Source organism: Apostichopus japonicus, chromosome 14 (assembly GCF_037975245.1).
Source record: "Apostichopus japonicus isolate 1M-3 chromosome 14, ASM3797524v1, whole genome shotgun sequence".
NCBI lineage: Eukaryota > Metazoa > Echinodermata > Holothuroidea > Aspidochirotida > Stichopodidae > Apostichopus > Apostichopus japonicus.
Genome location: NC_092574.1, coordinates 8,944,989 through 8,959,703, shown reverse-complemented (window position 1 = coordinate 8,959,703; position 14,715 = coordinate 8,944,989). Strand labels below are relative to the sequence as shown.

The 14,715-nt window shown below is 39.1% G+C and overlaps 1 protein-coding gene across 5 annotated transcripts in view; it reads left to right on the top strand.

Moving 5' to 3' along the window:
- LOC139980075 (cGMP-dependent 3',5'-cyclic phosphodiesterase-like) overlaps positions 1-14,715 on the top strand; it is a 126,876-nt gene that overhangs the window by 59,979 nt on the left and 52,182 nt on the right. For all 5 annotated transcript variants that reach the window (XM_071991441.1, XM_071991440.1, XM_071991444.1 and 2 more), the window contains 2 exons: positions 3,611-3,772; positions 6,161-6,235. In XM_071991441.1, the coding sequence (XP_071847542.1) occupies positions 3,611-3,772; positions 6,161-6,235 (237 nt within the window). The remainder of the gene's footprint in view (positions 1-3,610; positions 3,773-6,160; positions 6,236-14,715) is intronic.

The window sequence follows — 14,715 nt, the reverse complement described above, 5'->3', positions numbered from 1 at the left end:
TGATACTGTGTTAAATATGTAAAGCTGCTGCAGGCTTTTGTTAGGCTTTACCGGTTTCAATATCCCGACCAAACCATGCGATATTTGCGCTGCCCAAGTCAGTTGCTTGTAGTTATAAAGTGCTTTGATCCATTGTTCAAGTGTAGAAAGACAAGTTTGCCGCTTCTAAATTTCATGTGGTTTTCATCGAGCATATAAAATGTAGCTGGTACATTGGCAGTACACTGGAATTGAGATATTATAACAAGTTATCACACATGTGCTGGTCTTTGGTATTGCAGCAAATCATATGTTATTCCGTAAAGCACAGTACTTCAGTCCAAAGATGTAATGAGTCTATGTGATAATGTTAATGTTTATAAAAGGCAAGATGGTTGCAGACCATAAACTAAAGATACTTATAGCCCTCATCTACTAGCAGAATGTAAACTAAAGATACCTATAGCCCTCATCTTCTCAGCAGAGTGTAAACTAAAGATACCTATAACCCTCATCTTATTAGCAGACTGTAAACTAAAGATACCTATAGCCCTCATCTAATTAGCAGACTATAAACTAAAGATACCTATAGCCCTCATCTACTTTAGCAGACTGTAAACTAAAGATACCTATAGCCCTCATCTTATTAGCAGACTGTATTAAACTAAAGATACCTATAGCCCTCATCTTATTAGCAGACTATAAACTAAAGATACCTATAGCCCTCTTCTACTTTAGCACACTGTAAACTAAAGATACCTATAGCCCTCATCTACTTTAGCAGACTGTAAACTAAAGATACCTATAGCCCTCATCTAATTAGCAGACTAAACTAAAGATACCTATAGCCCTCATCTTATTAGCAGACTGTAAACTAAAGATACCTATAACCCTCATCTTATTAGCAGACTGTAAACTAAAGATACCTATAACCCTCGTCTAATAAGCAGACTATGAACTAAAGATACCTATAGCCCTCATCTACTTAGGCAGACTATAAACTAAAGATACCTATAACCCTTCTTATTAGCAGACTGTAAACTAAAGATACCTATAACCCTCGTCTAATAAGCAGACTATGAACTAAAGATACCTATAGCCCTCATCTACTTAAGCAGACTATAAACTAAAGATACCTATAGCCCTCATCTACTTAAGCAGACTATAAACTAAAGATACCTATAACCCTTCTTATTAGCAGACTGTAAACTAAAGATACCTATAACCCTCATCTAATTAGCAGACTGTAAACTAAAGATACCTATAACCCTCATCTACTAGCAGACTGTTAACTGAAGATACCTATAACCCATGATCTACTTAGCAGACTGTAAACTAAAGATACCTATAGCCCTCATCTACTAGCAGACTGTTAACTGAAGATACCTATAACCCATGATCTACTTAGCAGACTGTAAACTAAAGATACCTATAGCCCTCATCTACTAGCAGACTGTAAACTAAAGATACCTATAACCCTCGTCTAATTAGCAGACTAAGAACTAAAGATACCTATAGCCCTCATCTACTAGCAGACTGTTAACTAAAGATACCTATAGCCATCATCTACTTATGCAGACTGTAAACTAAAGATACCTATAGCCCTCATCTACTTAAGCAGACTGTAAACTAAAGATACCTATAGCCCTCATCTACTTATGCAGACTGTAAACTAAAGATACCTACTGTATAGTCCTCATCTACTTAGCAGACCATAAACTAATTATACATATAGCCCTTATCTACTAATAAGAAGTCGATAGCTAGACCACACATTTTCTAACATATTACACTTGTTGAAAGACATTGGAGTTATACTGGAGTTGCATCAGTCTGGAAAAATTGAAGCAGCCAGTGGTATATTACAACATTTTTCTCTTCTCACCAGATTCACTGGAATTAATAGTGTAATGGTCTGTACAAACCACTGTGAACTGTTTGTTGTTGTATCTTGCTCCATAGGGTCAACATTAGATGTGAATTATTCTTGCAGTTTTTAAACCAAAAACTTCAGATTTTAACATGCAAAGTAGAATTTGCTTGGATTTCATTCTGATTTAATGTGTGTTCCGATGTAAAGCTGTAAATGTCATTGGAGATTGAATGTTTGTTTTGTTTGTAGAAGAAACAAGGAACATTGGTAGAATGGATAATTCTACTACAATATGTAATTAAATGACCAAGTTGCTCTTTTGATGATAATGTCCAGTTAGTTTTCCTATGTTAATTTAGTTAGAACTATAAAATAGAAAAGAAAATAATAATGAACTAGTCGCAGAGCTGATGTGTTTGATTGATGTGGACCTGGGTTCTATGGTTTCTTCATCTTTAGGTTTTGATTTAAGATGAACTGGATTATACTGTAAGTCATCCAAGTATTAAGACATGTATTGATTTGGACCTTTCAGTGTTACAGCTATGAGCCATGGGTTGGGATTGATGTGGACCTGTATTATAGTTTTGAGCCATAGAACTTTATCTTTAAATTGATGTGTAGTTGGTTCTACCTGTGTAATACAGCTATGAGCAACCATAGAGTTGATAGGTTTGGATTGATGTGGACCTTGGTTCTATATGGTTTAATCACCTTAGGTTTGGATTTAGGGTGAACTGGGTTATACAGCTGCAAGTCATACTAGGTTAGGCATTTATTGATGTTGGCCTGGGTTACAGCTATGAGCCATCCAGCTAAGGCTGAGATTGATGTGGACCTGTGGTATAGCTATGAGCCTAGGTTGGGATTGACATGAACCAGTGTAGTAGCTATGGGCCATCTGGCTTAGACTGGGATTGATATGGGACCTGTTTTACAGCTATCAGCCATCTTGCTATAAAGGCTGAGATTGATGTGGACCTAGGTAATATATTCATGAGCCATCCAGCTAAGGCTGAGAATGATATTACAGCTATCAGACACCCAGCTTAGCTAGGTTGGGATTGATGTGGATCCGTGTTACAGCTATGAACCATGACAGCGTCTAGGATCGGATTGATGTAAGCATACATTGCATGCCACAGTTATGAGCCATAGGCCTACATGGATTGATGCACTTGGCCCTGGGTTACATTATAAACCATGCATTAAAATAGAGCTTAGGTTATAACTGGTGTGGACCTGGGTTCTATAGTTCATTCACCTTAGATTTGGATTCACCATGAACTGGGTTATACAGAGCTCTGCAAGTTATCAGGTGTGGTGGATTGATGCATGTGGACCTGGATTACAGCCATGAATCAAACAAGTAATGCTTGTATTCATGTTGACCTGATCAGGTCACATCTACCAGCCAGTCAGCCACCTGAATCTGTGGATTCATGTTGTTCAACCCGATTTCCATGAATCTGTCATCCAGCTCAAGTTTTCTATTTTTATTTCTAATGACTTTACAATATCCCAAGTCAACTGTGATCATCATCAACATCATCAACATCGTCATCAACATCGTCATCGTCATCGTCATCAATTATACTGAATGTCATATAACTAAGACATCACCACTGTGATGATGCGCTCTTGTTCCTTTAAAATTCTTTTTTTCGTCCATGCGTTGATTATACTCCCTTCATCATTATAGTTCACACACATATATACATATAGATATATATGCTTTGTATTTACTCTTTCCTTCAGATATCTGCATGCCTTTCAAGAATGCAGAGGACGAACAGCTGTCCGTCATCGGGGAAGGATGATTTAGAGGATATGAGCAAGTACAACGACAGCATCCTGGAACTCTGTGCCGATCTTCACGACCACGATTCCATCTCATTACAACTCAAAGTCATCAAATACGTAAGTCATGCAACGACGTAACGGTTCGAAATGGGGGTCAGTGCTGTGAAGTATATAACTAGTGGGATTAAATCTGAAGAATTTCATCATTCTCACTGGTAAATAATTACTCTGTGTAGAAAGTTAATCCGCGTATAAGGTTGGCCAGATGTCCTTGTTTTGATACTACAGAGATAGAACAGCCATTTGAAGCTGAGATCTGTCAGATACTAGATTGTCAGATAAAAAACTCCTGAAGCTCCTTAATTGTAGCTAGACTTTGGAACTGAAGGTTTGGAATGACTCAAAAAATTGCTAACTTTTGCACACACAAAAAAATTCAATGGAGCTTTATAGAGTTCTGTACCAGTAGTTTGGCCACATTACTACATCAGCTTTTAATTCCTTTGGTTTTGCTTTCTTGCTCTGTCCAAAAAGGAGAGTGAAACCTTTACAATCATTAGTGGATCATGACAAGTTTCATTCAATTTAAAGAAACAAGACATAATTTAAACAAATTTTTTGTTTTACAGTACCTAGTTTTTGACATGCTGTACTTAAGGGTTAGAAATATGCTTGTAAACACCACTGCATATAGGAAGTGTTTTTAAACTTTCTAGATGCAGTTATAGTTAAATAAAATATTTAAATTGAAGAGAGTTGTGAAAGATATATTACCGTTCCAAATCAGTTTCTGCTGCAATTTTGTTTTCAAGAATGGTAGGATGACAGGTTCAATGGTTTTCAGTGTTTCTAAAATGACTTTAAAAAGAAAGGAATTTGAATTGCTCAGTTGTTTTGGTAAAGAAGAATACTCCCACCTTGTGACAGGTTTATTAAATCATATATTTTACTTTCAAGTCAGGATGTTTCATCCAATTTGAGCCATCTAGCTGTATATGGACGTAACACAAACTGAAACAAAACCCTTATTTACAAGTCAAGAAGTTTTATCATTTCTGAGGCATTTACTGAATAGCCTTGGAACAAAATAAACTGGCACAGAAATTGACTTCCGTCAGGATGTCTCACGGTCTCTCTTGAAAGATTTGTTGAACGACCATGAAACACAATATTAAAACACGTCGGGGGAATAAACTCAATTACACTTGTATCTATTCATGTGTTTTACAGTGCAAATCCTACAATATCAGCCTCAGTATTAAGCTAAGCCTCTCGGAAGGGGGTTACTTCTGATTAGGTCCGTGCCGATTTAATTCTGCTCATGCATATTTTGACAGCGGAACAAGAGAGCCCTTAAAATTGTAAAATTGAATACAAGTGCGCTAGCTGTGGGAAATAAAAGAAAAAATCTTCCCATATAAAGTGAAAAACAAGCAACTTGCCAATTTAATTTATGCAACAACCCAACCAACGTTATGAATTTTATGCTTGATTTCTTTAATATACCGAGGAGAGTTTTTTAACTGTTTCAGAAAATTTGAAATTGGGCAATTTATGAAGGAGCTGACTTCTCATTTTAGATGAAACCTGTCTAGACAATGATGATACTAAGACAAGGCATATATGTCTCTCTCTGTCATATGTATTAAAAACCTTGAAGGTTTTTTTTTTTTTTCTTCTCTCGCTGCAGCCAGGCTTGTTTAAGGTGGTGTTTCATATCCTGCTCTCTCGAGCAGCTAGCTAGTACAACAGCCAGCCATGTACACAATCTATTTTGAATCGAGCTTCGGTCGAGATAAATTCCACAGCTCAATCAGTCCTCCAAAAAGGCTTTGCCTGTGACGTCAGTGTGTAATTAATCTGCAATTGAAGACCAAGCAGTGTAGTATTAATTTCCTAAATTGATGCGCCAGTTGTTGGAGAAAATCCTTGAAAACTGAGGAAACCATGGAAAAAAGAAAAAAAAATTAACACGCTCGAACTGGTCGAGAATATTGATCGCCTGTATTCCGTTGTAGTTAAATCTGCTAGGATAGCATCTGTGGAAGAGATTGTTCTTGTGGAAAATTTGATAAATCCCATTTATATCTTTATATGATTAAATTGTAAGTGATCAGTATTCTTCAGTATTTCTTTTAAGCCTTTGTAAGAAAAAAAAATATGTTGAAAACGAGGGTAAAAACTATAAATATGTTGACATGTGCTTCGTATAAAAAAAAATGAACAACTGGCATTTTCATCCAAAGATTTGAATGAATCGGTCAGTAGGTTTCTGACTTTTTTGTATAAATCCTTCTTTATTTTTTTTATTTTTGAAAGTTCATTCGTGGGATATCTTATCTGCATATCTCTGGTGGATTGGTTTTTATTTCATTCCCACATCATTGACGTCAATTACAGAGCCTTTAATGCCCCGTCAGTTAAATCTTATAATATAACTCCATCCATGCCTGTAAACCTCAACGGACTCCATTTTTTTTCTTTCTCTTTCTCTCCCCGTTTCAGCTGGAGAGACAGACGCAATCAGAGTTCTGCACTCTACTTGTTGTGTCTGAGGACAGCTCTGAACTATTTACTCAGGTGAGCTATACAAGTGACCTTTTCTGTTGAAATATCTAGATGCAACTAAAATTCACTCTATTTCACTGTGTTTTCTGTCGTTTCTTTGGGGGGGTGGGGGAATGGGGGGATCTTTGAGAATACTAAACATAAATTGTCCTTCACTATCTGTTATCAAAACAGAATTTAGAGAAAGCATTCAATGCTTTGTGGCTTATAGAAAATGGTAACAAGTTTTACTATGTACCTTCCACATAATGGTCCTAATTCCTATTCACAGATATTTTTTTAGCTTTGCCATGGATAGACGTGTCAGAATATGATGGAACAAAACAATGGCAGTAAATTATTATTCCTGTATGAATCTGGAAATAAATCTGTTACACGGTATTTCCGAGCCCCAAAACATACATATATATAGGAAGATGAAAGTATGGTATTCATTCACATCTGATTATGAACTGACTTATAGAAAATGGTAAAAATGGCCAATTATTGCCAGTTATTTGTTATTAATGCTCAAATGTATATTAGCTGATGATTCTGGACGCTAAGTCTAACAGACACACAGTACTGGGAGTTTCACATCACTAAAAGAAACAGTGGACAATGGAATGTAATAATATTGCTCAATGAATTGATTCATCTAAAGCCGGCCAGCAAACACATACAGTATATATTGAGTGTTTACATCTCTTTAGTAACGATCATCATAGTGTTTCCAGTCACAGCTACATATTGAACCTGACAAGTTGCAAATCACAAGGTTCTTGGCTGAGCGGCTTTGCATGTCGTTGATATGTCTACAAATATGGTTAATGTATGATGTAAAAACATACCCTGTTGATTTGATGCATGCATACAGTTCTAATACATTGTTCTGGAGACATCATCTCTTAATCATCAGATATCACTTTATATTATGAAACTCCCTTTAAGTTGGCCTGACGTTTCGATCCTAGCAGGATCTTCTTCAGAGGCTAAATGACAAGTTACAGTAACAGAGGGGACAAAAACACGCACAGAATACAGACAGGTTAATGAGCACGGTGAACACAATGGGATGGATGAAAGGGGATTATAAGTAGAAAGCAACAGGAGAAGAGGAGAGGAAGGAGATAAACTGTGGAGGGACAAAGAGAGGATTAAAGGCACAGGGTAAGGAATAAACTGGAGAGGGACAAAGACAGAAAGGTGTGAAGAAAAATGGAGGGGAAGAGAGCTGTGAGAAGAAGAGTGAAAGGGGGGGGGGGAGGGAGAAAGGGGAGAAGGAGTAGGGAACAGAGGAAGTTAGTCATGTCCTTCCTGAATGTTCAGCCCATGAGGTTGAATGGTACGAAGGCGTTGCATCCAGAGCCTCTCTCTGCTGATTCGTACTAGGTCAGGACGGCTACCTAAGGATTCAATCCCCTGTAGGGACATGTCGTTAATGGTATGGTTGGGAAGGTTAAAATGTTCTCCAACTGGGGTCTCAGTCTTCATGGTGTTGACTGTGGATCTGTGACCATAGAATCGCTTCTTGAGGGTGGTTTTGGTTTCGCCAACATACTGGATGCCGCAAACTCTACAAGAGATCAGATAGATGACATTGGTGGTAGTGCAAGTGATGTGACCCTTAGTCTTGTGTGTGAGTTGCATGCTGTGGCTGGTGATGGAATTGGATTCAACAATGTGGTGGCTGCAGACGATGCATCTCGAAGTACGATCACATTTGAAGGTACCATGCTGAATGGGTGTGAGGTTAGAAGTAAGAGGTGGAACAGCAGCACGTACAAGAAGGTCTCGTAGGTTGCGTGGTCGTCTGTAGGCGATGATGGGTTTTTCAGGGACGGCTCGTTGGAGTCTATCTGAAGTGAGGAGAATGTTGTGGTTGTTAGAGGTGATTTTCTGAAGGGGAGGAAGATTTGGGTGGAAAGTAACAACCAGGGGCAGCTTGTTGTCGCAATCTCGTCCCTTTTTGTCCTTCACTGCCAAAGTAGATGATCTGGAAAGGGAGCGGACTCTCTGAATGGCTTCACGCACCCTTCTGGCACTATGGCCCCTGGCAATAAGGTGTTTTTCCAAAGCATCTGTATGGCGAATGAAAGAGGAATTGTTGGAGCAAATGCGACGAAGACGAAGTGCTTGACTGTAGGCAATTCCAGACTTGCAGTGACGGGGATGGCAGCTTGAAGAATGGAGATACTGGTGTGTGTCTGTGGGCTTGGTGTATAAGTCTGTAGAGAGAGAACCGTGTTCCTTGCGAACAGTCACATCGAGAAAGTTAACCTGTTGGTGAGAGTAATCAGAGGTGAATTTGATGGTGCTGTGGAAAGAATTGATGTGATGGATGAAGGTGAGCAGGCTATCCTCATCACTGGTCCAAATGAAGAAGATGTCATCAATGTAGCGCCACCAGATAAGGGGACGGCAGGGAGCCGTACTGAGCATGCGTTCTTCAAGGCTAGACATAAACAGACATGCAAAGGAAGGAGCCATCCTGGTTCCCATGGCAGTCCCGTGTCTTTGAAGGTAATGCTTGTTCATGAACGTGAAGTTGTTTTTGGTGAGAACCTGTTGCATGAGAGCTTTGATGTCAGAGATGGGTGGACAAGGGTGGACCTTCTTAGACAGGGCTGCACACGTGGCTGCGATACCTTCAGCATGAGGGATGTTAGTGTACAGAGAAGTGATGTCGAAAGTACCGATGATGGCTGTACTGGGGATTTGGTTTTTGATATCTTCAAGTTTCCTGAGGAAATCTGGAGTGTCATGGATATAAGAATTAATCTGAGGAACAAGAGGTTTGATGAAGTGGTCCACAAACAAGGATATCTTCTCGGTGGGGGACCCATTGCCCGAGATGATAGGCCTACCAGGGTTACCAGGCTTGTGAATTTTGGGCAGGAGATAAAACCTGGCTGCCTTACAGTCTGTGGGAGAAAGGAAAGAAACAGCCTTCTTAGAGATCTGGTTCCGCTGGTACATATCAGTGATGGTCTGTTTTATCTGCTGGGAGAAAATATCTGTGGGATCAGAATCAAGAAGAGTGTAAATATCACTGTTGGAGAGATGACGCATGGCTTCCTTGATGTAATCCTGTCGATCCTGGATGACAACTGCAGAACCTTTGTCGGCTGGCTTGATGATAATGTCACTGCGAGACATCAGTGAGGAGAGTGCTGTACGCTCATCTCTTGGAAGGTTGTCGTGTGTTCTGCGGAGAGGAGAGTTTGACTGGTTAGTCTCAGAGCTGACGACCTGTGTGTAGGCTTCTAAAACAGGGACTCTGTTCTTAGGAGGCATCCAAGAACTTTTCTTGCAGAAGGGTTCCCGTTCAGTTGGAGGATCATCTAGGAAAAACTCACGAAGGCGAATTCTGCGAAAGAAATGAGTAAGATCTTGACTCAGTTCCGCTTGGTCAAATGCTGGAGGAGTAGGACAGAAGTTGAGTCCTTTGGAGAGAAGCCTAAGGTCTGCACTGGTAAGAGTAGAAGAAGATAAGTTAACAACTGCAGTTGAGGATGGTGGTTCAGACTCAGGTGGAGTCTGGGGCCTTCTAAAACGGTTGCAAGCGGTACGTTTGCGTCTTTTCTGAAGGTCAGTCATTTTCTTATTTCTTCTTTCTGTGAGTTCAATGTTCTGCTGAGACAAACACAAGTTAATTTTGTTAGTGTACTGAGTCCATTCGTCATCGGTGCAGCATGACTGTAATTCAAGCTTCAGCCTCAGGATATCATCGTTGAGGCTATCTAAGGACAGTTGGCAGTGTTTGGTGAGGATGTTGATGAGACGGATGGAGGTGCTGTGTAAGACTCGGTTCCACTCTCTCTGGAGTCCTGGAGGGAGTGTCCCTAGTGCTGGTTGGTGTGTAACCTGTAGACCTGAGGGAATAATGCGGGAGAGAGAGTAGAACCTGTAGTTGGAAAGATGGAAAGAATAGCGCTGGGATTTCTGCATCAATTTTCTGAGCTTCTGAAACAAAAGAAAATGGTGAGACATGGTGAAAGCAGCGGGATGAAGACTGAGACCCCAGTTGGAGAACATTTTAACCTTCCCAACCATACCATTAACGACATGTCCCTACAGGGGATTGAATCCTTAGGTAGCCGTCCTGACCTAGTACGAATCAGCAGAGAGAGGCTCTGGATGCAACGCCTTCGTACCATTCAACCTCATGGGCTGAACATTCAGGAAGGACATGACTAACTTCCTCTGTTCCCTACTCCTTCTCCCCTTTCTCCCTCCCCCCCCCCCCCTTTCACTCTTCTTCTCACAGCTCTCTTCCCCTCCATTTTTCTTCACACCTTTCTGTCTTTGTCCCTCTCCAGTTTATTCCTTACCCTGTGCCTTTAATCCTCTCTTTGTCCCTCCACAGTTTATCTCCTTCCTCTCCTCTTCTCCTGTTGCTTTCTACTTATAATCCCCTTTCATCCATCCCATTGTGTTCACCGTGCTCATTAACCTGTCTGTATTCTGTGCGTGTTTTTGTCCCCTCTGTTACTGTAACTTGTCATTTAGCCTCTGTAGAAGATCCTGCTAGGATCGAAACGTCAGGCCAACTTACTTTTACACATTCTATTACACAGGCTCTCTAGTGGATAAGCAGTTTGCTAACAGTTTCATTTTATTTTGAAACTCCCTTTACTAAGATATTCTATGCATGTTTAGTAGAGCAGTTAAAGCTGTGAAAGGGAGGGAGGGGGTTTTTCCCCTCCCCCTTTTCAACCATGCACACACACACACAAATGTAAAATTATCATACTCTTTTGTAGACCTAATTGTTTCATAAATATGCCTCAGAATGAATTATTTTAAGTCCTAATTTTTGGTTTTTGCTGGTGGTCTGGTCCCAACATGTGACTAAATGTCCCTGGAGGACCGACAACTCCACCTACTTTCTTGACCATGACATCGTGTGTTTGTCTTTGAGATGATTCGTATGTACCATGTTACAATATTAACATGATCAGCAGATTTGCTCACCTGACGTTGAACCTCTGATAAGTGGACATTTAATATGTATTATCTGTTCATTGAGCACCGATTAAGGTGGTAGTAGTAGTAGTAGAAGTAGTAATAGTACTTACTAATAGTAGCAGTAGTAGTAGTAGTAGTACTTAGTAGTAGTAGAAGTAGTAATAGTAGCTGTAGTAGTTGTAGTAGCAGCAGCAGTAGTAGTAGTAGTAGTAGTACTTAGTAGTAGTAGAAGTAGTAATAGTAGTTGTAGTAGTTGTAGTAGCAGCAGCAGTAGTAGTAGTAGTAGTACTTAGTAGTAGTAGAAGTAGTAATAGTAGTAGTAGTAGTTGTAGTAGCAGCAGCAGTAGTAGTAGTAGTACTTAATAATAGTAGCAGTAGTAGCAGTAGTAGTAGTAGTAGTAGTATACTATTGTTGTTTTGATTTTGTATTTCAGATTTGCAATATTGACATCATCACCATTTTTATCTTCCTTATTCAAACCAAACAATAGTCCAATTCCGTTACCGGTTGCCCAGTGATTCCTTCATTATAATGATGCATGTAGATAGCAATGTGTAAAACATTTGTTGCATGATATAGTCTGCTGTTGAATACCTAACTTTACAGTAGTCTTGCTCTCTCGTTATTAATTACACTTTATGAAGCTCCAGTTCCCTGACGTGTATTGCAAAGGTTACACAGGGAGTTTACTGCGTATACAGTGCCTCTATCTTAGCCGTGTGGGCTTCAAGCTTGGAATTTTATCTTGAGTCCAGAGATCTAACTATCAAGGAAAATTTGCATTTATATTACCTATTATGGAAGGGTTACAACTCTAATTGAATGCAATTATTCACTGAGCACTTCATGAATATAGAACTTTTTTTGTGGCATAATTTTGTAGGGCATTAAATGGTATTGGGGTCCCCTGTATTATAATTCCTTATAAGCATGCAGGAATAATGCACAATATTCTGGAATTGGTTTCATTGGCAGGAAAGGAGAATATTTTCTCTAATGTTTCTCCATCGCTGAATATGATCTGCTTCTTCACATTGATTAGAAGCAATGCAAATGTGCTTTAAAATGCAGGTTACTTTACCAAATACTCACCGATATCTTGGAGATCCATGAGTTATTGCAGCATAATTATATATTTATACTCCGTGTGTGCGTGTGTGTGTGTTCATAAGTGCTATGTCTGCATCGATCATCTGTTAGCAGATCTACTTCAAATTTGCCGAGTATAAGTTTGTTAAACATGCTCCTTACAATACAATTCAATTCAAATTCAATTCAAATTAAACGTTAATTAGCACCAAAATTTGGGCAATTACAGCATTGCTATGAAAACAGTGATAAGACTGAGTAAGAGTAGATAAAGCAGAATACATGAAAGATATGATAAAAGGGATGAATGCACAAAAGAATTAAACAAGACAAAGAATCACACTTATTGCACACAAGACACAAAAGAATTAAACCTGATGAAAACCTGACTAACTTGTGTAATTACTATTAAAATATGTCATCGTCATCGGCACGAAGGTATGTTTGTATGGGTTTGTACTAGCAGCTGGTGGTCTCATCTTTTGACCTTTGACCATTAACTCGCCCTGAGAGGTCACCATGCAACAGGTGATCTGGGTCATCCATAGCAGAACAAAGCTTCGGTTGGAGGCATGAGTGATAGAATATGTCCAGCCTGAGCAATTGGTGATTCCCAATCAGATATCCAGACTTCTTAATCATCCCATTAATTCTCTTCTTAAACATGTTCATCAACGCTGCCAACCCCAACACACAGTACAGTCAGTAAAAGTGCTAGTAATAACAGAACGACAAAATGCCCCTATCAACAAAAAAAAGAGTCCAATTAATTGTTGTAAATGTTTTCTGCTTCAAATGTTATGTCACCAACTGTGAAATAATACACCCAGTCTACACAGATTAGCCGCGGTACCTTGACAAATGGCGAACGTATGTTGATGGTATTATTTTAGAATCATATCGAGCTCCCAATGTAAATTGATTTACAGAGCGGGCGAGATGATCCCCTGCAGTCTTCAGTGCGTACCTATTAACATGCTGGACGGCATTCTTGGTCTAGCTCTCACAGCTGGAATGATATATGAAGCAGAGAGGAGGGAACTGTTTAAAAGCAGTGCTCGTTTATTTGCCATTTAATATGCATATTTTGTCGTGCCATGAATAACCTGACTGTGTTGTAGCTCAGTGACCCTTGTAAAATGTTGACTCAAATTTGAAAAGTCAAGAGATTCTCGTTTGCATATTAATCAGGCTTTCCTCGTTGATCTGTCACTCGACGAATAGATATAAAAAGCGTCTGTCCAATGAATATTTACATATCAAATGGAACCAATTAATTTATTGATAAATATCATTGATTTAGCATATTATTACAGTAAAAATAAGCAGAACAGTGTATTATTTTGATCAATTTTAATCATTCTCTTTTGAAAACCACTTCTTATGTGTCTTGGAATGCTGTGTGTGATCAAACTGTGCTGTGTGTGAAAAAAACAAAAAAAATGCTTTCATTTATGAAATTTAAATTTTTTCAAATTCAGTTGCATTGCACTGTATTTTCTGCTTTAGGAGAGAACTCATGTAATAAAAATAATTGTCTTGTCATTATCAGTAATTATTTAGCAATTATTTCCCAATTCTGTTACTTTGGGGGCGAGAACGTCCAATTTTTTAATTTTTTTTTATTTGAATTCATATTGGCATAGCACAAAATGTTGAAAGTTGAAGAATTTATGAAAAGCAGTCTCTGCTTTGTATTTGTGTATGTGCTGATTAATATTCATCTCATGTGGATGGCCTCACATGTATTGTGTGTAAGGTCAGTGAGAGGAGTGGAAGTGTTATATTGCAGGGCATGTATTGGCTGTCTGTCATCAACAGCTCTCTTTCTTGAATCACTTCCTTGAATCCAGTCATTGATAGCTCTCTTCCTTGAATCCATTCATTGGTAGCTGTCTTCCTTGAAACCAGTCATTGATAGCCCTTTTCCAAGTGAATCTAGCCATTGGTAGCTCGTTTCCTTGAATGCAGTCATTGATAGCTTCTTTCCTTGATTCCAGTAGCCCTTGATAGCTCACTTCTTTGAATCCAGTCATTGGTAGCTCTGGAAGCTCTCTTCTTTGAATCCAGTCATTGGTAGCTTATCCTTGAATCCATTCATTGGTAGCTTTCTTCCTTGAAACCAGTCATTGATAGCTCTCTTCCAAGTGAATCTAGCCATTGGTAGCTCACTTCCTTGAATGCAGTCATTGGTAGCTGTCTTACTTGAATCCATTCATTGGTAGCTTTTTTCCTTGAATCCTGTAGCCCTTGATAGCTCACTTCTTTGAATTCAGTCATTGGTATCTCTCGTAACTCTCTTCCTTGAATCCAGTCATTGATAGCTCTCTTCTTTGAATGCAGTCATTGGTAGCTTTCTTCCTTGAATCCTGTAGCCCTTGATAGCTCACTTCTTTGAATTCAGTCATTGGTAGCTCTCGTAGCTCTCTTCCTTGAATCCAGTCATTGATAG